This window comes from Gymnodraco acuticeps, unplaced genomic scaffold (genome assembly GCF_902827175.1).
Source record: "Gymnodraco acuticeps unplaced genomic scaffold, fGymAcu1.1, whole genome shotgun sequence".
Lineage (NCBI taxonomy): Eukaryota > Metazoa > Chordata > Actinopteri > Perciformes > Bathydraconidae > Gymnodraco > Gymnodraco acuticeps.
The window spans coordinates 9,002,112-9,025,693 of record NW_022990238.1 but is presented as its reverse complement, the minus strand read 5'-3'; the positions used below and the strand labels follow the sequence as shown (position 1 = coordinate 9,025,693).

At 41.1% G+C, this 23,582-nt stretch overlaps 1 protein-coding gene across 1 annotated transcript; it reads left to right on the top strand.

Moving 5' to 3' along the window:
- Positions 1-22,889, top strand: eftud2 (elongation factor Tu GTP binding domain containing 2). Its single transcript, XM_034219969.1, has 28 exons — positions 1-157; positions 1,093-1,208; positions 1,303-1,465; positions 1,632-1,710; positions 2,133-2,208; positions 2,427-2,492; positions 2,594-2,629; positions 2,770-2,860; positions 2,949-3,031; positions 3,139-3,305; positions 3,590-3,714; positions 3,818-3,881; positions 4,610-4,700; positions 4,820-4,955; positions 5,178-5,305; positions 5,631-5,824; positions 5,915-6,026; positions 6,103-6,243; positions 11,950-12,051; positions 12,156-12,238; positions 12,489-12,575; positions 13,883-14,009; positions 15,047-15,134; positions 15,428-15,546; positions 15,847-15,941; positions 16,072-16,225; positions 22,137-22,244; positions 22,337-22,889. Exons 2-28 carry the CDS (start codon positions 1,104-1,106, stop codon positions 22,430-22,432), a joined length of 2,916 nt encoding a protein of 971 aa, XP_034075860.1. The 5' UTR covers positions 1-157; positions 1,093-1,103; the 3' UTR covers positions 22,433-22,889.
- Positions 22,890-23,582: the final 693 nt, after the last annotated feature.

The following is a 23,582-nucleotide window of genomic DNA, read 5'->3' as shown; positions in this document are numbered from 1 at the left end:
CAGCCTGGCACCCTCAGATCAACAGAAGAAGAAAACCGGAAGTGGTGTCTCGTACGCATGGCGCTATTTAGGAAATTATTCATCTTCTGAAATACAGACCCAACTTTTAAATCATTTTGAAAATATTATTTGCTGACTGCATTATAAGAGAATATAGGTAAGTCAATTTTGTCACACACAAGTTCTAAATTAGGCTAAGCTAACGTTAGCTAAACAACGACGTAACTGAAACGTCGCCTCCAAGTCATTCATTTCTTTACTTGTTAGCGGGCTAGCAGGCTAGTTTTGTTGGCTTATAACAACATATACGTGAGAAGACCAACAGTTTATAGGGGTCGACATTTTTTCTTACCTGCAGCTAATTTTTGTAGGAGTTTTTGTCGACGAAAAGCATCTAAAAGATTGAAAATATACCTAAATGTTGGTAGTGCATGCTGTGCTAGGTGCAAAGTTAGCATTTGTGTTGGTGGTAACTTACCTAACGTTACTAGCTGTTATCATTGGTTCTACAGAACAATCAAACAGTTAATTAAACACTTCTATGAATCTCATAATACAATAGAATGTGTTGATCTAAACACAATTAATGGTAAATAATCCCAGTTGCATCCATTAGTATCCGCTCTCAACTACCTTCTACCTGGAGAAAGGTAGAAAGACCATAATGAATTAAGTAAATGTATATTTATTTTACGTCTGAAATGTTGTAGCAATGTCTTTTCGTATTGGGTTGATTTTTTTGAAACATGTATTTATGTTTTATCAGATGCAAAAACAAATGTTCAAATGATTTTCCTGCTTATTTGAAAATGTAATATTTCCAATATGGTCCTAAGAAGTTAGAAGACAAAGAGAACACATTGTGATATTGTATTACAAGACATTTAGCACAAAAACTGAACAAAACCATTGCTGACATTTTAAAACACATCACCAACATTTGAAGAAAGTCCACATAAAAAAATACTTTGCTCAAAAAGTAACATCAGTGCACATTTAATTTTAAAAACATGTTATCCTGATTTCATTCATTTTTGACCTTGACAATAATACAAAAAAATCCCAAAAATGCTGACATGACCCCTCTTTCAGTTCTCTAAAAGATGGAGGCTGATCTGTATGATGAGTTTGGAAACTACATCGGTCCAGAGCTGGACTCTGACGATGATGAAGATGATCTAAACGCAGAGGACAGAGATGTTGATGAGGTACACTTTAAAGCCACTGTTAACATTTATGACTAGTTAGTACTCTTTATCCAGTTTGTCCTCCTATGTCATGGTAATAACTTTCTTTGTACAGGCTGATGAAGATGATGATGATGAGCCCGCTGATGCTGATGAAGATGTCCCGGGTATGGAGGTGGTCCTGCATGAAGACAAGAAGTACTATCCTACGGCAGAGGAGGTTTATGGGCCCGAAGTGGAAACCATTGTCCAAGAGGAAGACACACAGCCTCTCACAGGTTAGATACAAAGTGCAGTGATGTTTGTTTTTGCTTTATTTACAATAATGTCCATAGTTTTTAGTTCATTAACATGCTTTCACAAATGTATAATGTTTGTGGATGGCAGTAAATCATATGATGTCAAAGTAAGCACGCAAATAATTTTGATTTCTCTCCACTCCAGAGCCCATCATCAAGCCTGTGAAGAACAAGCGGTTCACCCTGACGGAGCAGGAGTTACCTGCCACTGTTTATGATATGGAGTAAGTCACCTATTCCTGAATATGTACATGATGTCCTGATACAGCAGGACTCTACTTGATAGTGCTGTAAATCATTTTATATATATTTCTATATATTACATTCAAATATTCGATTTGAGATGTTATGGTTTACACTTTAATGAGTCATTATTGTGTGTTTCCCTTTGTTTATGGCAAGGGGGAGAACAAACAGACTTTTGAATGCAAAACAAATGTTTGTCTTTGAAAGGCTAAATAATAGAAGAGTGGAGCAGAATATTTTGTTAGATAAAAACAAACCTTTGAGATGATTACTTTTATCTTTTTATTTGATATCTTTTTTTAAATACCTGATGTTGTGTATTTCCCAGTACATATCTTCTATTTACATCTGTTCATTGTGTCTTTCAAGTTGTGATAATAAAACCCTTCCCTCTTGGCAGATTCCTTGCTGATCTGATGGACGGTCCTGAGCTAATTCGTAACGTGACCCTGTGTGGTCACCTTCACCACGGCAAGGTTAGAGTCTGACTTCTTGCTGCTTCTTGATCAGTATTTCCTTCTAACCTTCACACAGGGCTCAGTGCTCTAAGGCATTTTGCTGAAGAGGACGTGTTCTTTAAATGACACATTTAGATGATAGGAGTGTTTGGTAGCATATGCTAATATCATGGCTGCACTTTAAACTGATCTGTCACTCATAGAAATGTAATGTTGTTTTTTTAAATGATTTTCAGACCTGTTTTGTGGACTGCCTGATTGAACAAACCCACCCAGAAATCAGGAAGAGAGACGATGTGGATGTGAGTGTCGACTCTAATCTTATAACATCACATCATTGTTAATATTTCACTTACATTTTGTATAAGACAGCAGAAACTAACATGACTCTTGTTCTTTTCAGCTTCGATACACAGACATCCTCTTTACAGAACAGGAGGTGAGTTTTTTTATTATTATTGTGGCATAATTATCATATCCTAAAGTACATTGGCTTACCACAATATAGGATAGCAAAGGACTGTAAACAACAAGCGAATTTGAGCCACAAAACGTCTTGACTTCATGTTTTTTTCATAGAGAGGAGTTGGTATCAAGAGCACCCCGGTCACAATGGTCCTGCCAGACTCCAGAGGCAAATCCTATCTTTTCAACATCATGGATACACCAGGTATTGGGCACAGAAGACTGCTTTGTTTACTGAATGTGTGTTTGGTACAGCAGTGTACGTGATCTTACACCTTCTGTCTCTCCTAAAGGCCACGTAAACTTCTCTGATGAAGTCACGTCTAGCATCCGCCTCTCAGACGGTGTTGTCCTCTTCATAGACGCAGCGGAAGGAGTGAGTCACTTATTTTCACTTTTTAGATTATCAAAGTCAACGTGTTTTTCTGCACATTTGTCATTTTTCTTCAACCCTCCATATAACTTGTGTGTATCTCTGCCCAGGTGATGCTGAACACAGAGCGCCTGATCAAACATGCAGTTCAGGAGCGTATGGCCATCACCATCTGCATCAACAAGGTGGACCGGCTCATTGGAGAGCTGAAGTTGCCTCCAACAGATGCTTATTATAAACTTCGCCACATTGTGGATGAGGTCAATGGTTTGCTCAGGTAATGCTTGAAACTCATAATGTGCATGAGAGGCTTCATATGGTTTGCGTTGGAGGGAAGCAGTTATTTTTATTTTTATTTATATTAAAACAGTTCAGTCTATAAAGACTAATAAAAGTATAACATCCTCTCTTTAAATAGGCTGACCAATTCTGCTTTAACATGACCACTGATTATTTTATTATCAAAGTGATTGCCAATGATCTCAGTTGTTTAATAGTTTTTTGACTAACACTTTCAGTTCTAAATCAGACACTTCATGGTTGTTTTCTCTTCCTTTACAGCACATACTCCACAGATGAGAACTTGGTGGTGTCTCCTCTGCTGGGAAATGTGTGCTTCGCCAGCTCTATGTACAGTGTCTGTTTCACTCTGGGGTCCTTTGCAAAGATCTACTCTGACACCTATGGTAAGACTCTTTGCCACATGATCTCTTAAACTAGCACATCTTTTCTCACTTCATGCTTAATAAAGTTAGTGAGGTCAACTAACTCCTCTCTTTGTGTTTGCAGGTGACATCAACTACAATGAGTTTGCCAAGAGGCTTTGGGGAGACATTTATTTTAACCCCAAAACGTAAGTACCTAATTGGTCATTCAATACAAAGCTAATCCTAAATGTTAAGCCAATCATTAGCCGCTTTCACACCAAGTATTTTCCCGTACTTAGTGCCCCCATGGAACTAAGTACAGATCGCGTTCACACCGGAATAAGTTCCCTGAGGGAAGATTACGCAAATGAGCCGCTGACGTCACTTCGTCTTCTTCTGCTTTGAGTTTACTGGCAGGCCGCAAACAACTTCACGGCGTACACTGCCACCCGAAGTCCCCGGAGTTGGGGACTGGCTTCAGTAGAAGCTGCTGGGACTCCCAGCTGCTTCTACTGAAGCCTTCCAAGTAAATCGTCAGAACGCCGACGCACTCCACCGCTCACATGTTTTTTTGTTGTTGTGTTGCCATAAGTTATTCTCTCTCCGTTGGTGCGCGGGGCTAATGCTAATAATGCTAATGCCAGCAAATACAATGTCGGCTTCACAAAACTTTTCAGAGTTTTACGGGGCGTGGTTTGCAATTCGCCCAGCCAATAGAAATTGGTACTTTTTTCTCCCCAGGATAGTACCACCTCTCTAGCAGGCACTACAAATGGGGGTAAAAGTTCCCGGCACTAAGTACTCTTTTTGGTGTGAACGCAAAATAAGGGGTACTAACGGAACTGTACGGGAAAAGTACTCCGGTGTGAACGTGCCTCTTGTCTCTCAACACATATGATCATGGTTCCTGACATCTTCTCTCTTTGTTGTTCAGTCGCAAGTTTTCAAAGAAAGCTCCCAACAGTAACTCTCAGCGCAGCTTTGTGGAATTTGTCCTTGAGCCTCTCTACAAGATCCTCTCACAGGTTGGACACGTCTATCATACGTTTTGTGTAACCCTGCAACATGGCAAGCTCAGTACATTCAGGCCCCATCAGGCTCTAGCTCAGTGTGTAATCCTCACCCAAATCCTCTTTGTGTGTAGGTGGTCGGGGATGTGGACACATCTCTCCCCAGAGTTCTGGATGAGCTGGGGATCCACCTGACTAAAGAAGAGCTCAAGCTGAACATCAGACCCTTACTGAGGCTGGTCTGTAACCGCTTCTTTGGAGAGTTCACTGGTAAGGCCTAGTTTCTATCGATATTTTAAGTGTCTTGTATTTGTATCATTTGTTATTGAGTATGAGGAAATATGTCTTGCACAAAAACTAACTATTCTGCAGCAACTTTCAGAGGCACTGTATTACTCTTGCTGCTTAACTCAATGTTATTTAAATCTGAAGATGAATGGTCATATCTTTGGTAAACACCATGTAAAGTAGAGCACAAATCTGTTCTTGCAGGCTTTGTGGACATGTGTGTACAGCACATCCCCTCACCACAGGAGGGGGCCAAGAACAAGATAGAGCACACGTACACTGGAGGCATGGAAACGGACCTGGGGGAGGCCATGACAGAGTGCGACCCTGATGTGAGTATAATGGAAGCAGAGCACAAGTCTTCCGTTTGAGAAACAGACACGCCACTTTTAACTGCAAATAGCAGCAATCTGTTTCTATTTGCAGTCAATAGTATTCCAGCTGCTCTTATAGATTTAGGCAATGAGTTGTTTTAATTGGCTTGAAATATACAAGCTGTTAAATAACCAGTTTCCAAGCTTCATTAAAAGGCCTACTTCCCTTCGTCCAATTCCTTTTGTATTTTTAGGAAGCAACTTTAGATTCCTGTGGTAAGACTTTCCTTTTGTGTCTCTCTCTTGTTTGTTTTCCTGCTCACCTCATGCCTGTCGCCCTCAGGGTCCTTTGATGTGCCACACCACTAAGATGTACAGCACAGAGGATGGGGTCCAATTCCACGCGTTTGGCAGAGTGCTGAGTGGGACCATTCATTCAGGGCAGCCCGTCAAGGTTTTAGGAGAGAACTACACCCTGGAAGACGAGGAGGATTCCCAGGTCTGCACTGTGGGCCGTCTCTGGATTTCAGTTGCCAGGTACGCTCTAGGACTGTTTTTTTTATGTCTGTAGAGTAATAAATCAATGTTTGTTTGAATTAAATCTGACTCTGCTATCCACATTATTAGATACCAAATTGAAGTGAACCGAGTGCCTGCCGGAAACTGGGTTCTCATCGAAGGTTGTGACCAGCCAATCGTGAAGACCGCCACCATCACAGAGCCCAGAGGGAATGAAGAGGTAAGACTTAAGAAATACATTCCAAAAATATCCTTTTGAGGAACAGCATATTTGACTTTTCCACTTTCGTTGACAGGCTCAGATTTTCAGATCCCTGAAGTTCAACACGGCATCGGTTATAAAGATCGCAGTGGAGCCGGTCAACCCATCAGAGCTGCCCAAGATGTTAGACGGACTGAGGAAGGTCAACAAGAGCTACCCGTCGCTCACCACAAAGGTATGTCACAGTACACTGTACCCCCAAGAACATTGCGGCCCTCAGCAAATTCAAACAGTATAATGAAATATGGCCCACAAATTAAATATCTCTTATTGTACTTCTTACATATATATGTTAAAAAATATAACACAGTATTCATGTGTTAAGCCCAAGAGGACCCTAATCTGGGTCCGGCGGGTAGTTTTTTCACAAAACTGTGCCTCAGGGCTTCTTAATATTTAAAAACCTATTAATGTGTCATACTCACTTAACGGTTAGAAACTCAGCTAACTGAAGATATGAACCATTTTTACCGAAAAAAAGCACAAGTCTCACAAGAAGCGTCTAAATGAGCCCTGAGCGAAAAAATGCTAATGCACTTAGCACAGAACTCAAGGTAAAAATACCCTTATTACTTATCGTAACTGCAAATACAAGATATCCGATTAAAGCTGATTCCAAAGATTCTATAGGTATTGGTATCATTCACGGTAGATCGTCTCACCTTAGCTGTTATTCTGATCAAAAGTCGTGTTCAATGGCATTAAAACGATAAAAACGCTGCTGAAGGTTAATCCAATGTGTCTGTCACTATGAAAAAATTATTGATAATCCATCATTCCATTTTTATGTCAAAAACGGAGATTTCATATTAGCTGCTAATGATAACCACCAGAGTGTATCGCAGCTTCCGGTTCCGGGGCATTCTGGCTGCGCATCACTCATTCACCAATGGGTAATGTTTAGATGGATTTTTAGGAACTTCCCCTCGATTCTATTGGCTGTAACGGTTAAAAAGAGATTTCAATCATCAAAACGAGCAAGCAAGGGGGGGCCAGAGATATGGAAAATGCACCCAAATGACCCCAGAAGTTTTTTTTTCTTCTAAATCTCTCTTAAAAGGTCAAATTTCACTTGTTTTGCATCAATCTTGATACAGGGTACTTATTATGTTATAGTTTGGATTCCTAAAGCTTTTAGTCTACTATCCCATCATTCAAGGGTGGTTTTCACTATAAAACAAGAACGCCCTCACCACCGCTAAGTCCTCCTACTACTCCAACCTCATCAGTTCTGGAAAAGGTAACACGAGAAACCTCTTCTCAACCGTCAGACACCTACTTCAACCTCTCACAACCCTCCCCACAGACATCTCATCTGATGACTGCAATGACTTTCTGAATTTCTTCAATAGCAAAATCAACACCATCCACCTGCAACTGGCTGCATCTAGCACCTCCAAAGACGACCCACAGTGGCTGAGCTCCACCAGCCAATCCCCACCCTGTCCAATTTTTCGGCAGCTACTGAGTTCTCCATCACTGAGCTCATCCGTAAATCCAAACCTACTACCTGTCAGATTGACCCACTCCCCACTGCCCTCGTTAAAGCCTGTGTGCCCTCTACTTGCCCCTTGATCACAAGAATCATTAACTCGTCCCTCACAACTGGAACTGTACCGCCAAACCTCAAAACTGCTGCAATAACACCAACACTCAAAAAACCTGGAGCCGACCGAGATGACCTGAACAACTGCAGGCCCATCTCTAACCTCTCCTTCATCTCAAAAACCCTTGAAAGAGTGGTTGCTGACCAACTTCAACAACACCTGGACAAAAACAACCTTCATGAACCCTTCCAATCGGGTTTCCGCTCAAAGCACAGCACCGAAACAGCGCTGGTAAAAATCACTAACGACCTCCTCCGTGCAGCTGACTCTGTACTGCTCACCATCCTAATCCTCCTTGACCTCACAGCTGTCTTTGACACCATCTCGCACCCACTGCTTATCAAACGTTTGACAGACATTGGGATCACTGGTACTGCACTCTCATGGTTTTCATCCTACCTCACAGACAGAAAACAATATGTCCTTCTCAGCACCCACCAGTCAAGCTGCTCCACTGTCTCACATGGTGTTCCTCAGGGGTCAGTATTGGGTCCACTTCTGTTTATTATCTACCTACTCCCCCTTGGCACTATCCTCGTCATCATAATGTCCATTTCCACTGTTACGCCGATGATACCAGAGGTGTGGACTCGAGTCACATGACTTGGACTCAGTTCAGACAATTAAAAAAGTTACAATCAGGGTTCCCGCGGGGGCTTAACAAGTCTTAAAAAGTATTACATTTGATAATCAGAATTTAAGGCCTTAAAAAGGTCTTAAATATGATTCAGAAGGTCTTAAAAATTATCGGATTTGAAAGGTACTTCTATGTTGCGATAGCGTCTTAATGTGTTTTGGGGGAAATGTCCGGGCTGCAAAGTAACCAGTACGGTAATAGCCTTTCAGTTCCCCCCAACAATTTGTATTGAATTAAATCAACATGGAACCAGTAATCACTAACTTTGTTTCCCCCGGCCCCTTATTGGAGAACACCCAGCTAGTAACCTAGCAACCAAGCTTCAGCTCATGTAGCCTATCTTCGAATCTACTTACAAATAAATATGGGGAAGTGTAAGTTCAACCGTATTTGGTTGGAACACATCTAATTTAGTGCTTGGTTGAAACCAGTGGAGGGAACGTGTTTGAAGCCCGCTGCATCTTTTGCAAAATAAATTAGTGTTTGTTTTGCTAATGTAGTGTTAGCTAGTGGAGCGTTAGCTAATGCAGCAGCTCCCGCAACAACACCGGGGGACCTCCGGGCGAAGTTTGGGTCTACGTCAACCCTAAAAGCGGAGGTGCTGTAGACGCTAAATACCGTAGCTAAACACCAATCATACAACAGCAACGATGAAATAGTGTAGCCAAGGCAGCAGAGCTCTGAATATAGCTCTTGTCACTCTCTCAGACACACACACACACACACACACACACACACACACACACACACACACACACACACACACACACACACACACACACACTAGGGCTGCTCGATTATGGCAATAATCAAGATTATGTTGGTCAATAATTAATATCATGATTATTCATTGACTTTGAAAACATCCATTTATTGAACTTTAAAACAAATAATAATTTGAACAGTATCGTTTTAACTGTTGATTACCCTGAACGTATAATTCAACTGGAAAAACCAATACAAAAATTAATTAAATAAATGATACATTACTAACAAATTAATTAGATCAAATATGTTGTGGTGCTCTGTCACAACCTAGCAAAGCAAAATAATCTTTTTTTCCGATTATGTTGTTTTCGTAATTGTGGCAGGCCAAAATCGTAATTGCGATTAAAATATGATTAATTGCACAGCCCTAACACACACACACACACACACACACAGACACACTTTTTGTCTAACACGCTAACACAGTTCTGTACTGTTACGCTGTTGTGTTCAGTCATTGTTCTTATGTTGAACATGAATACATTTACTTTGTAAGTGATTAGATTCAGGTGTTCTTTTCCCCATAGAGACGCCTCGCTGCACATTATCCCTTGCATAAAGATAGATTGTGGGTCCCTTATAACATGTTGTACACAGTGGAAATAAACGTTCTGGTTACCTCAACATCAGGGATCTTATACATTAAACTCCTTCTGAATCAAACCGTCACGGTAGCCTTACCTTACTGATCCCTCTTAAATTAGAAAACACACGTTACTTTACCAGCAGAGAGAAAATGGATTATTAAATTATTAATGTGACTAATAAAGAGCAGTTTGATTATTAAGTATTATTCTGTTGATTGATGTCATTACATTTGGTGAAAAACATATAATGACTTGTTTATGACTCGTTTTGTCAAAGTTTAGGACTTGACTTGAACTGGCCCATCCTGACTTGAGACTTGACTTGGACTTGCAAAACAATGACTTGAGACTTGACTCGGACTTGAGCGCAAAGACTTGAGACTTGACTCGGACTTGCAAAACAATGACTTGGTCCCACCTCTGGATGATACCCAGGTCTACATTTCCAGAAAACCCAACACTGCCCTCCCCCCAACCTCTCTCACCAACTGCCTCCAGGACATCAGGAGCAGGAACTTCCTAAAACTCAACGGCAGCAAAACCGAAGCACTGCTGGTTGGCACCAAAACCACCCTCTCCAAAACCTCAACCTCCCCTGCCTCCAACCTCATCATTGATGGCTACTCCATCCCCTTCTCTGGCCAAGTTAAGAGCCTTGGTGTCATCCTGGACAGCTCTCTCTCATTTTCACCTCACATAAATAACATCACCCGGACTGCCTTCTTCCACATACGCAACATCTCCAGACTCCGCCCATCCCTTTCTCAATCAAACACTGAAGTCCTGGTCAATGCATTTGTCACATCCCGCATCGACTACTGTAACGCCATCCTCTCAGGCATTCCCACCAAGCTCATCAATAAACTACAAATCATACAGAACTCTGCAGCCCGGATCATCACCGGCACCAAGGCCTCAGAACACATCACCCCTATCCTCATCCAACTCCACTGGCTCCCCGTTCAATCCCGTATCAATTTCAAAAACCTACTGCTCACTTACAAACCCTACATAACCTGTCCCCCCCCCCCCCCCCTATCTTGCTGACCTTCTTCAGGAGTACACCCCCTCTCGCTCCCTCCGCTCCTCCTCTGCTGGTCTGCTAACCGTCCCCACCCCACGCCTCGTCACCATGGGTGCTCGGGCTTTTAGCTGCACTGCTCCCAGACTCTGGAACTACCTCCCCCCACACATCCGACAGTCAGACACAATCACCATATTCAAATCCCAATTAAAAACCCACCTGCTCAAATCTGCCTACTCACTGTAGTGCTCCCCATTATATGTTTCATTTGTGTCCACTTGACTGTCTCCTCCATGATTTCCTGTTTGTGTTTTTATCATGTTTTGTTGTCTATTAGCGTTTTATATCTTTTTTTTTTTACAAATTGTACGGTGTCATTAAAGGCGCCTCAAACTAAAATGTATTATAAGTAATTTTTTTTTGGACGGACGGACACTATAATTTAATTTCTTATTTACTATGTTCAATCTGAATTTACTTTAAAATAAAAACATCTATATTGATTCTGACACTTCTACATCCAACTCACAGATGTAACCTTGCTTTGAGAAAAAAGATTATTAATTTACGCCTTTTTAGAAGCGAAGATATGGTCATTTGTTCTGGGAATGTCATTTTCGAGCCTGAGACCTGAAAAACAGGCTCAAGGCTTAACGGGTTAATAAGCCCAATTTTCAAATAAATTCAGTCAATTAAAGTTGAAAACATTTTCTAACAAATCTTAGTTGATAAGAAAAAAGCCCAATAACACATTTACATAACAACCTTGAAATATACCCTTCATATTTCCTCTTATGAGCAATCTGATCCTCCTGTTTTAAGGAATGAGCTGCTAACACAATACTTGAAACCCTACGGAGAGCTTTGTGTTCTTTTTCATCAATATCAACCATAATTTACCTACATTTGATTGATTTTTCAATGTTATAACTTATGAGGCAATGTACCTCTCGTGAGTGGCCCAGCCTTTCGTATATTTTTCTGTATGTGGCCCTCTGTGAAAAGAGTTTGGACAAATACAAATTGTAATCCCTCTAACACGTTCTGTATAAACATCCAAGTGGTAACTGAGATTACATTTTTTAAAGTTGATATGGTTAAATGGCTAGCCAGCAGTAGCCTCCTAAAATTGCTTTCTTTATTTAAAACACACAATTATGGCGCCTGAAGGAGGAAAAACTGATCTCTGTGTGTTGTGCATCGTCTAAGTTACTGAGATGATTGTTGACCATTATGAGTGAATGTCTTTGTCTTTCAGGTGGAGGAGTCCGGAGAGCACGTTATCTTGGGGACAGGAGAGCTCTACCTGGACTGTGTCATGCACGACCTACGCAAGATGTACTCTGAGATTGACATTAAAGTAATTCTTCTCACTGCTCACAAGACACAGCTGTAACTCAAACTGATTACACAGGAGTGGAGTCTTTGGTTTGTGTATGTTATTATGTTCCTCTTTATCCACAGGTTGCTGACCCTGTTGTGACTTTCTGCGAAACGGTTGTGGAAACGTCATCACTCAAGTGCTTCGCTGAAACGCCGAACAAAAAGTGCGTACAAATTATGATTTTAGATGTTATCCCCACCTATAATGACATTTATAAGAAAGCTTAGTTTGCTATATTATCAAAACAAACTCACAGCTCTGTAATAACATGCTCTTAAGTTTTAGGAATGTTGAATGTTTTATTTTTATTGGGGAGTTTGTGCACTGTTAGAAGTGATTGTCATAGTAAGTCCTTGCCTTTGGCCGAGTTTCTCCCGAATGAGTGACTGACAGTCGTGTGATGTGATTGACAGGAATAAGATCACCATGATTGCTGAGCCCTTGGAGAAGGGGCTGGCTGAGGACATCGAGAACGAAGTGGTGCAGATCACGTGGAACAGGTAAGATGTAGATAATATCGCCATCATGCGTTCACGTATTGGACTATAAGAGATTTCATAATTATTGAAATAATGTAATGTGCCTTTCATGTTTGACATGTCTGTAGATTTCCCCCGGTCTGATATGAAAGAAGCCTTATTAGTTTCTCCATATATTGGAGCCATTTATTTTCATTATTCCCTCCGTGAGCAGGGAGAAATGAGCCAGCATGTAGGCACGATGATTGGTTCTTAAATTAAACGTTGTCATTAAGGAAGTGAAAATCCCAGGGCTAAAATACACCTTTTTAAAAGCAGTTATTGGATTTGTCAACTGTTTTTGTTGTTATTGTAAATGGAGGTTTTAACCATGTGCTGCATGTAATAGGTGTGTTTTAAATCAGTCTGGTGTGCTTTTATAATTTTTATTAAGTTAAGGGTCTAATTTTCTTTTAGAAGATTCTGAAAACTGTCAGAACTGCTAAACAACCTCAAAGTCATTTTGTATTTCTGTTTCACCATGTCAGCGGGAAAGGGGCTTAAAAAACTGAGACATATTAAAATAGTGTACATTGCTGATGCATCATTTTATTTTAAAATGATATTAGATGTAAGGCAAGGCAAGTTTATTTATATAGCACTTTTCAACACAAGGCAATTCAAAGTGCTTTGTACAGTAGAGCATTTCTGTATTTGATACTGAAGCAAAGTCAGGCTTCTGTACATTGTGACCTGTGTGTGTGTGTGTGTGTGTGTGGTTGTGTGTGTGTGTGTGTGTGTGTGTGTTTGTGTGTGTGTGTGTGTGTGTGTGTGTGTGTGTGTGTGTGTGTGTGTGTGTGTGTGTGTGTGTGTGTGTGTGTGTGTGTGTGTGTGTGTGTGTGTGTGTGTGTGTGTGTGTGTGTGTGTGTGTGTGTGTGTGTGTGTGTGTGTGTGTGTGTGTGTGTGTGTGTGTGTGTGTGTGTGTGTGTGTGTGTGTGTGTGTGTGTGTGTGTGTGTGTGTGTGTGTGTGTGTGTGTGTGTGTGTGTGTGTGTGTGTGTGTGTGTGTGTGTGTGTGTGTGTGTGTGTGTGTGTGTGTGTGTGTGTGTGTGTGTGTGGCTTCCTGTCAGTCGGTTCATCTGTCAGGCCATCTGGACTGGGCAAAGCCAGAGTGTAGTAGCAATGCCAAAGAAGTGACACACTTCACACACCATTAAACTGAACCTTCGCTCTACTCGTCCTCTTCCATTAACCCTCTCTGCCCCCCCGATCAACCAATCTCCTTAATGTTCCCGCTGACACGACATGCACACCTCCTTTAACCACGGGTGCTTCTGTTTCCTCATGACAGGAAGAAGCTGGGAGAGTTTTTCCAGACAAAGTACGACTGGGATCTGCTGGCTGCCCGGTCCATCTGGGCCTTCGGACCGGACACCACGGGACCAAACATCCTGGTAGACGACACGCTGCCCTCCGAGGTGAGTTTTGTTGAATCACAGCTAGAGCTTTTTGTCTATGCTAGTTGTCTATATAACTATTGGTTAATTTGGTGAACAATACCCAATCACCTCTGTATAGTGCTTAATCCACATGTTAAGCGCCACATAGAGCTGTAACTGTATTTTCATTTAAGATTTTAACAGACGAAGAACATCCCAGAGTCAGAGGTGACATCATGAAATGACGTGATATATTGTACTGATCCTCACACAAGAGATGCTTGATCAAGCAACTGTTTGTCAGTTTTGCTTTGTTGCTGATAAAAAAGTTATCGGTTTTTAATCAAGACAAACAATCATCAGATAAATGATTACAAAAACTGATATGATGCAAACACTAAATCAGGCCATGGTGGTCCTGTCAAACCATCAATCACAAAACATTGAGATTTGAGATGCCGAAAGAGAATAAATCCATACCTGAATGACAACAAAAGTGTCAGTCATTTTAGAATATTGACCCAAAAAAAGTACACAATTTATTTACAATTAATTTACATTTATATACAATTGTAAATAAGGATTACGAACAAGGCAAATTAGATGGATTTGTTTGTTGTGTTTACAAACCACAACCGTCAGACATAGCCTCTCCTCCCCGACTTGTGAAAGCCAAAACCAGAGAATCTGGGCTTGGTTTCCCCCTCTGGGGAGCCAGGGGGGGGGGAGGCCATGTCTGACTGTTGTGTTTACAAACCACAACCGAATGGGCCTTATTTGCTTGGCGTTTCGCCTCTTAAGGTTGAGTTCTTTCAGCGCTGTGTCCAGCATTTCTGTAGCTTTCTCTTGCGTGCCTGTTTACGATTTATGGCACCATGGTGTTTTATTTCTATACATGTGTACACCCAGAAAAATGAAATCAAAAGAGAAACTAAAGGCTGAGGATATGTTCTCTGCAGACACAGTCTAAACTCCTTTTTTGAGGATTATTCTTCACATTGAGCCTTTTTATTAGCACATCCCGTCAGAGTATGATTGATTTTGCACCTTGTTATGATGTCTTTCCTCCCATGTAGGTGGACAAGGCACTGCTCGGCTCAGTGAAGGACAGCATCGTTCAGGGCTTCCAGTGGGGCACCAGGGAGGGGCCTCTGTGTGATGAGCGTGAGTTATTTCCCCCCCTGAAACATGTTGGTTTAAGGAATAAACATTTGTTCTCATATCTCACATTTGTTGTTTTTACATTGTTTTACATTGCCAATTGTGTTTGTTGACTTGTGAAGCCCTCCGAGACAAATAGGATTTGTGATTTTGGGCTATATAAATAAACTTGAATTGAAATATGACATTAATACTCTAATTAAACCTTCCCTAGAATATCTACCATTGTGCAGAGGGAAAATGTATTTTTCCTCATCAGTTATGTTACTATAACTCAGTCTTTCTGCTGCCCTCAGCCATCAGGAATGTCAAGTTTAAGATCCTGGACGCGGTCATTGCTCAGGAGCCTCTCCACAGAGGAGGAGGCCAGGTCATCCCCACAGCCAGGAGAGTGGTGTACTCCGCTTTCCTCATGGTGAGATCATCCTGCTGAGCCAATTCTTCTCCTCATCTGCCATTATCTCCTCCAGACTTCATTTTCATCTTCACTTCCTCTAATGTTCCATTACCTTGATTACGATTCAGGTTTTGCTGACGTACGTTCTTTTTAATTGTAGTGCGATACCGTTCCAATATAATATTGGCGTCTTTCCTCCTCCTTTGGCTCTTTCACTGCTCTTATGATAAATTCATGGGTCAGCTGTACATGGGTATACTGTCCAGTTTCTCCAGGCTTTTGTCCTCCCTCTAATGCACGGTCTCCCTTGTGTCGCAGGCCACTCCAAGGTTGATGGAGCCGTATTACTTTGTGGAGGTTCAGGCTCCTGCCGATTGTGTATCTGCTGTTTACACAGTGCTTGCTAGGAGAAGGTTTGTATACTTCCTTTATCCTTTAAACCAACCAAGGCAGAAATGTTACCCTCTGACAATATTTCTGGAAATTTAAATACAGAAAATGTTGTTTTTTATTAAATGTGGTTCTGTATTTGTCATTTAACAGAGGTCATGTGACCCAGGACGCACCTATTCCAGGCTCTCCTCTCTACACCATTAAGGCTTTCATCCCGGCCATCGACTCCTTTGGCTTTGAGACCGACCTCCGTACACACACACAGGGACAGGCCTTTGCGCTGTCCGTCTTCCACCACTGGCAGGTAACACAGCCCTCCTAATATTAGCCATGTTTACGTCCAAATCACCAGGGTCAGAGAATCGGCAAAACATAATGTGTTATTATTGCCGCTACCTTTCCATCCACCACTTTTAGTATTCAAAATAGGCATATATTTTTAACAGCTGGTGGTGCTAATTCTCCTGCCCCGCCCTTTAACCTGTTAAGCCACATTCCCCCGCGGATGGGGGGAAATCGCAACATCTGCAAGAAACAGCGTCTGAGGGCTTCTTAACATTTAAAAACCTATTCATGTGTCATACCCACTTAACGGGAAGAAACTCAGCTTTCAGGCAATATTAACCATTTTTAGCAAAACGAAACATAAGGGTAATAACAAAGGCTCTGAATTAGCCCTGAGCGAAGAAATGCTAACACACTTAGCACAGAACTCACATTAAAATACCCTTATTACTTATCGTATCTGCACAAACAAGATATCGATTAGCAAGCTGAGATTCCACAGATTCCAGACATATAAGTATCATCACTGAGCGATCAGAACTCTCGGCGAAACGACAACAAACAACAAAATAAATTAGCTTTACGCAGGCAACACGGCTGAAAAAAACCTTACCTTTGTTGTTTTCTGATCAAAAGTTGTGTTCAATGGCATTAAAACGAGAAAAACAATGCTGAAGGTTAACCCATAGGTTAATCCAATGTGTCTGAAATGATTACTGATAATCCATCATTCCATTTTTATGTCAATAACGGAGATTTAATATTAGCTGCTACGATAGCTACGAGAGTGTATGACAGCTTCCGGTTCCGGGGCATTCTGGCTACTCATCACTCATTCACCAATGGGTAATGTTTAGATGGATTTTAGGAACTTCCCTTCGATTCTATTGGCTCTAACGGTTCAAAAGAGGTGTCAATCAACAAAATCGACCGACAGGGGCCAAAGATATGGAAAATCCACCCAAATGACCCCAGAAGTGTTTTTTTTCCTTCTAAATCTCTCTAAAAAGGTCAAATGTCACTTATTTTTGCATCAATCTTGATACAGGGTACTTATATTTTTGGATTCCTAAAGCTTTTAGTCTACTATCCCATCATTCAAGGGTGGTTTTCACTATAAGTAATGTTTCTTTTGGACTATGTTCAATCTGAATTTACTTTTAAAATAAAAAAATTCTATATTGATTCTGACTTTTCTACATCCAACTCACAGGTTTATCATTGCTTTGAGAAAAAAGATTATTAATTTACCCCTTTTAGAAGGGAAGTTATTAGACCCTCCAGAAAAACGCGGGTAAAAACCCTTGATTATGCGATTAAACATGCGGGGTTTTTAGGTGATTTTATGCGGTGAAATTGCGGGAAGTTGCGAAATATGCTAAAAAAATGTTTTTCAAATATTGGGCTGTCTTATTTATTCTCTCTCACACACAACCTGCCACTAACGTTAAACCCCTTTACTATTCAATTAAACACATTCAATGTTTATTTATTGTAAAAGCAATTGGGCTATTTTAATCACACACACACACACACACACACACACACACACACACACACACACACACACACACACACACACACACACACACACACACACACACACACACACACACACTTCTCCGCCTCATTCTGTTTTCATTTACTTGTTCGTTATCTGACCAGCTTCAATCTTGTAGGCTTCTCACCTCGTTTCTTGTAACCCTCGAAAGGGTTTTGGAGGTCGATGCCTCGGTGAACGTGAGTTGTTTGGCTTTCTTGTCCGCAGCAGCAGAAAGCATTTTTGAATGTTTGAATGAATCAAAGTGGGTCGTCACCGTGGATTTTCTCTTATGCTCCAACACACAGTTGCACGGGGTGCAGAATAGTTTCCTCCCACTTTCGTGCAAGACATCGGGGAACTGCTTTGCCCGGTCTGTAGCAGAAATGTTCGTCGGTAAATGAGATGGATCAGATTTTTTCATCTTGGTGTTTTCTCTCTCGTGTGAGTTCCACACGTTCACTCTACGGTGTTGTTTACCTTCTGTGATGCGCGAGCTGATGACGTCGCGTCAACCTCATCATCATCATCACTACTTCACTTCAAGACGAGTTAACTTTTTTTTCCCTCAACATTGTGTGGAATAATGCAGGGATTATGTGCCCTTTTAATAAATATGCGCCCTTTTAAAAATCTGCGCCATTTTGCTGATTATGCGGTCAATTATGCGATCGCATTATCGCGTTTTTCTGGAGGGTCTAAGTAATAGTCATTTGTTCTGGGAATGTCCTTTTCGAGCCTGAGGCCTGAAAAACAGGCTCGGGGCTCAACTGGTTAACCATATTTACATTTGAATTTCCCCGGGCGCTGTACAATAGCTGCCCACTGCTCCTACTACTAGACTCCTGGTACTAGGATGGGTTAAATGCAGAGGCCAAATTTCACTGTGTGCTGTGTGCTCTGCATGTGTGACCATTAAAGAGGGTTTCATCCCTCCAATTCTATTTATTAAGAGTTATTGGTTGCTGCAATTGTTAAGCTGGCTGGGAAAAGATCCCTTCCTTAAGAGATTTCAATAGAAGTGACGGGAGGCAAAATCCACCGTCTTGAGAATAATATGAGGCTTAAAAAAATCCAAATTAAACAAAAGAACATTTTCCTTTCTAGTCACTTTTTTGTTGTAATTTCTCTCAGCAGGCAAACACTTTCCTGGGGGACATTACTACTCAAAAGACTTACTAAGAATAATAAACTCCACTTGGTTTGACTAACTGCTGAAGCCGCATATTAGCTTTTTAGCTCTACTTTGATATACATTATTACACCAAAGGAGACCTATTCAAAAGTACGGAAGAGGATTAGGGCCACATGAAAGTTTTTAGTTCTGAGAGAAAAAAAGTCAGAATTCTGAGATTAAAGTCAGAACAACATTTTTTTTCCTTCATGTGGCCCTAATCCTCTTCCGTACAAAAGAGACGTCTTTAAAGCCAGTTTGGAGAAAAGTATGATAAAGGCACGAAAACAAGTTTTAATTATTACACATTCTTGCGGGAGCTATGGTTTGAGACAGAATTGTAAGAACTGCTTGGCTCACGCAAAGTATCTTTTGAGGTGAACTACAAACCTTTCCACCGAAAGGGAAATCGACCCAAACATTTGTTAACACTTATGAATTAGCAACCGGTGATTCCAGTTTACATTTACACACGCATACAGTAGGCAGTGCAAACCTCAAATTCATTCCCATGTCAGTGTGTTACTATATTAGTGCTAACACTCAGCTGCCTACATCATTACCATGACAACTAGTGGCAGAGGAAGTTACTCTTAATGCATAAACCATAGAGTAGGAGTAGAACTGTCACCTGTATCTATTCTCACATGCATGAATGCTGTTGACTTCCTCACCTACATAAAGCTGGCTGCCCGAGCAGCAGAGGAACCAAACCTTGTGCACATGTTTGCCAGTCTTGCAAAATAGCTTTTGATGTGAAGTGCTGAATCATTACGTTTTAGGTGTAATGTAGCTGTCTCTGTCCATCATGTCTGACACGTGTTTGTGTCTGCACTCTGGAGAGCTGTGTCAGTGAAATGAACTCCACTTGGGGGAGGATTACTACTTTACAGCAAGCCATTCATCTGGAAGAAATAGAAGGTTTTCCTCAGTGCACATATTTAATGCTTTATTCCCTAGAGGAGAACCTTTAAGTGTTGACAAGAGACTGGACATGAATTATTTATTGACATGCTTGTCCAAACATTATAAAGTGATCCGTTGGGTACATACATAATTCATTAAAACAATCGTTGACATTTTTGAGACTATGCAGAACCACAGATTGGTTGTATTGCATGTTTTACAGAAATGTTATTAGGCCTAAGCAGTGCATTGCAATATTGAATGTATTGTCTGTCATGGTGGTTCAGTCCAGGGAAATAGAAATCATTGTACACAATTAATTTTATAAACTAAATATAAAGCAAAGCACTCTAGGAGAGCAGTTACCAAATCAGATTTCTCCTGGGATTATTCCTGAATTGTTTTGTCAAATTTGATTAGAATAGATAGTTGTATTTTGACTTCCTCTCAGTGCAGTGTGATCATTTATTTCCAAATCACCTCGTCTTAAGTTGTCAGTCCTGAACGTTTTCCCCAGCAGACGCCCCAGGGGTCTGACACCTATCCCCTCTCCAAATTACTTTCTGATTTGCAGCTCCAGAGTTTGTACCAGACACTGATCCTTCTCCTCTGCTCTGGGCCTCGACAGAAACTATTGATTAAACTACCCTAGAAAATAAGAATAACGTAGGAGTGCCTGAACTGTGTTGTTTGCCCCATTAAACTCAATGTGAGCCTGCCTCATTAGTTTGATTACTCACTGCCAGTATTGGCATCATGCAAACAGCACCGTGTTGAGTTACTGTTGTCAGCAGCTCTCATCCATCTGTTGATTGGGCTGCAGCCACTCCATTGATTACTTTTCCCCTTTTCCTCGAGTTTAATCTACCCCTGAGGCTGGGAACGTCTTATTTAGCCCTCTCTACCCGACGTGTTCCAGATTAAGCTTTCCTTTCCCTTCTCTTCCTCCTTATTTGCATTAGGGGGAGATGTGTCATATGTTTGTGACAATGCGACTTAGTTGTGAAGGTCATACTCTAAGCTTCTTAAAATGACATGAGAAATGAATAGTGAATCATTAAAAAAAAATCCCTGTAAACCAGTGGCGAACCGTGTCTATCACAACTGGACCTTCTGTAGACACACCCACCCCCCCCGCCGCCCCTCCCCCCCGCTGCGCCATTATAATGTCCGTCTTTTCACTGAATTGTCGTCTTGAAAAGGGTACTCGCAACAATTCTGCAACAACTTCATCTTCACCTGTTGCACTTGTCATTTCAACGTTAAAAACAATAAAACGGCATGAATTGCTTCGTCGCATTCGTTCTAGATCCTCTGCCTCGAGCCAGTTAACTAGCGGGCCTTCTAGAGCACCCTGGAACCGAGGGGAACTCTGAAGGAATACGCCCATTGGCTACAAATCAATATATGATTGGTTGATCAAACTGTCAGTCCAAACGTACGCTCTCATTCAGTGCAACGGCCAGGGCATTCTATCAAGGATGTAGAATACCTTGGTTGAAGGATATTCTACCCAGAGACCCAGAACAAGATCTGATTGGTTGCTTTCTTTTCTACTGAAATGCGTAGTGCATGGTCCGAGAAGGACAAACAAATCAACGTAACACTGTAATATTACAGATCAACAACACAGATACCATTCTCATTTATTCATTTTATATACATTTATTACATTTTATTTATATAATTAAATCGATTTTGTGTTTGTTTTATCTGAGTGTTCCAGGGTATTCTCTGAATACCTTGAAGGCCCTGACGGTTCGCCACTGATGTAAACCCCTTTCCTCTCATCTTGTTCTATTTTACATGTAGTTTACTTCTTACACACTTACTTGCACATTTGACACTTGCAAAATTCTCTTGCACTATTTAAATTATGTTTCTTTTTTCACTATTTATATTCTTTATTTTTTATGTCTTATATATATTCATTTTGCATTGTTGAAGGAGCCTGGGACCTTAGTTTTTCATTGCCATAACGACAGTAGCTACCGTGTGTATGACAATAAATCCTTTGAATCTTTCTTATTCAACCTGCTAACATTGCACAGTGTTGTCACAAAATGAAGCAGTCACCGCACTTGCACGTTGTTTTTCTTCCATGACGTTGATGGGCGCACTCCTGACTCGGTAACAATGTGACAGACTTGCAACTGAATCAGATATTTAGTGAAAGGTCGGAGCCTCTATTAAAAAGTGTCCACTCAGTTTGTTAAAGCTCAACATTTGATGTGTTCCATTTGTGAGCCATAACCAGCTGCCATTCGCTCCTTCTCTCTGGGTTAACTAGATTTTTTTATTTCCCTCCAGATCGTCCCTGGCGACCCCCTGGACAAGAGTATTGTGATCCGGCCCCTTGAGCCCCAACCTGCTCCTCACCTGGCCAGAGAGTTCATGATCAAAACCCGAAGGCGCAAGGTGAGCTTTTTCTCTACCGGTTCATCATTCACAGGCGTGGGAGAGTTTCCTTTCCTTTTTGCATGACTGACCTCCTGTTTGTTGGTCTGCAGGGTCTTAGCGAGGATGTGAGTATCAGTAAGTTCTTCGACGATCCTATGTTGTTGGAGCTGGCCAAACAGGACGTGGTGCTCAACTACCCCATGTGAGACTGCAACAACCCAACCTCCAGGAGACCCTCCACAGATGTATTCTTTTAGGATATTTGGGAGATAATCTGACAACAATAACACAGAACCTATAAAATAAGTTTTCATAGGTTCAGTGGATCTCCATAGATACCATTGCTATTGTATTAGCTTGTCTCTCATTTCCTTTTAAAATCCCCTCAACAAATGGAGTTAACCTGGATCAAACCATGGACTGATGGAAGCCATGAAGAATAAGCAGCCCTTTGCTGTCTTATAAATGCTCTATTTGGAAGCAGCTGTCAAAACACTGCATTTGTTTTTGTCTCATCTTTCTTCTTGTATTTTTATTTTTCATATGTAAAAATTATCATTGTTTTTGTAGAATAATATGACCAGGAAGCCTTTTTTACAAGAAAAGTTGGATGTCATTAATCTGGCCTATGTCTAAATAAAAAGTGTTTGTAATTCAAAGAAAGAATTGTCATTCTTCTGTACTCCTACCATGAAGCCACATCGTCACAATGGTGCCATGTTTGATGGCTTGTGTGATTTGGATTTGAAATAGAAATAGTTCGTTTAGTAGACTCAATGATCTGTCTGTGAGCTCAACTGGAGCTCTGCTGATGTGAGTGACTGGTGTCTCTGTTTGGGACGCTGCGTGGGTGGTGACTGATGGATATGCTGTTGGAGACAGGCTGGGAAGAACCAAAGGTTAGAGTAACATGTACAAACAAAAGAAAATGAATTATTGCCGAGCATGTCAAAGATGTCAGTATTGACCTCTTAGTTGGCTGAGAATCGGCTGGTTGCTCTTTTGGGTCAGGGTTCTAAAGTGTAATACGTTGTACCTTCAAAAACTATAGAAGAAAGCATTTTTGTTTATGATTTGGTAGTAAAGTAAAACACAAAGTTGTCATAGAACTGAAATATGTCTGACTGTCAGGAAAACCACACTTTTTTTATTTTGTATTATAGTGATGTTATTTTAGTTCATTGGCAATTATTAATATGAAGTGTAAGCCATATTCCCTACTAAAATAAGGTCCTCTGTTGCTGAGCCTGGATCTCGCCTGCCTCCACACTTACGGCCCCTTCACACGGCGGCGTGCGTTGCCGCCTCAAAGCTTCTGCCCATTCACTTTGAATGGGGTGACGTCATGATTCGCCG

Excerpts from the sequence above, each read along its gene's own strand:
- eftud2 (XM_034219969.1), top strand. The coding sequence starts at position 1,104 with ATGGAGGCTGATCTGTATGATGAGTTTGGAAACTACATCGGTCCAGAG. Across the intron at positions 2,861-2,948 it reads CAACATCATGGATACACCAG|GCCACGTAAACTTCTCTGAT; the intron begins GTATTGGGCACA and ends TCTCTCCTAAAG. Across the intron at positions 6,027-6,102 it reads AGCCCAGAGGGAATGAAGAG|GCTCAGATTTTCAGATCCCT; the intron begins GTAAGACTTAAG and ends TTTCGTTGACAG.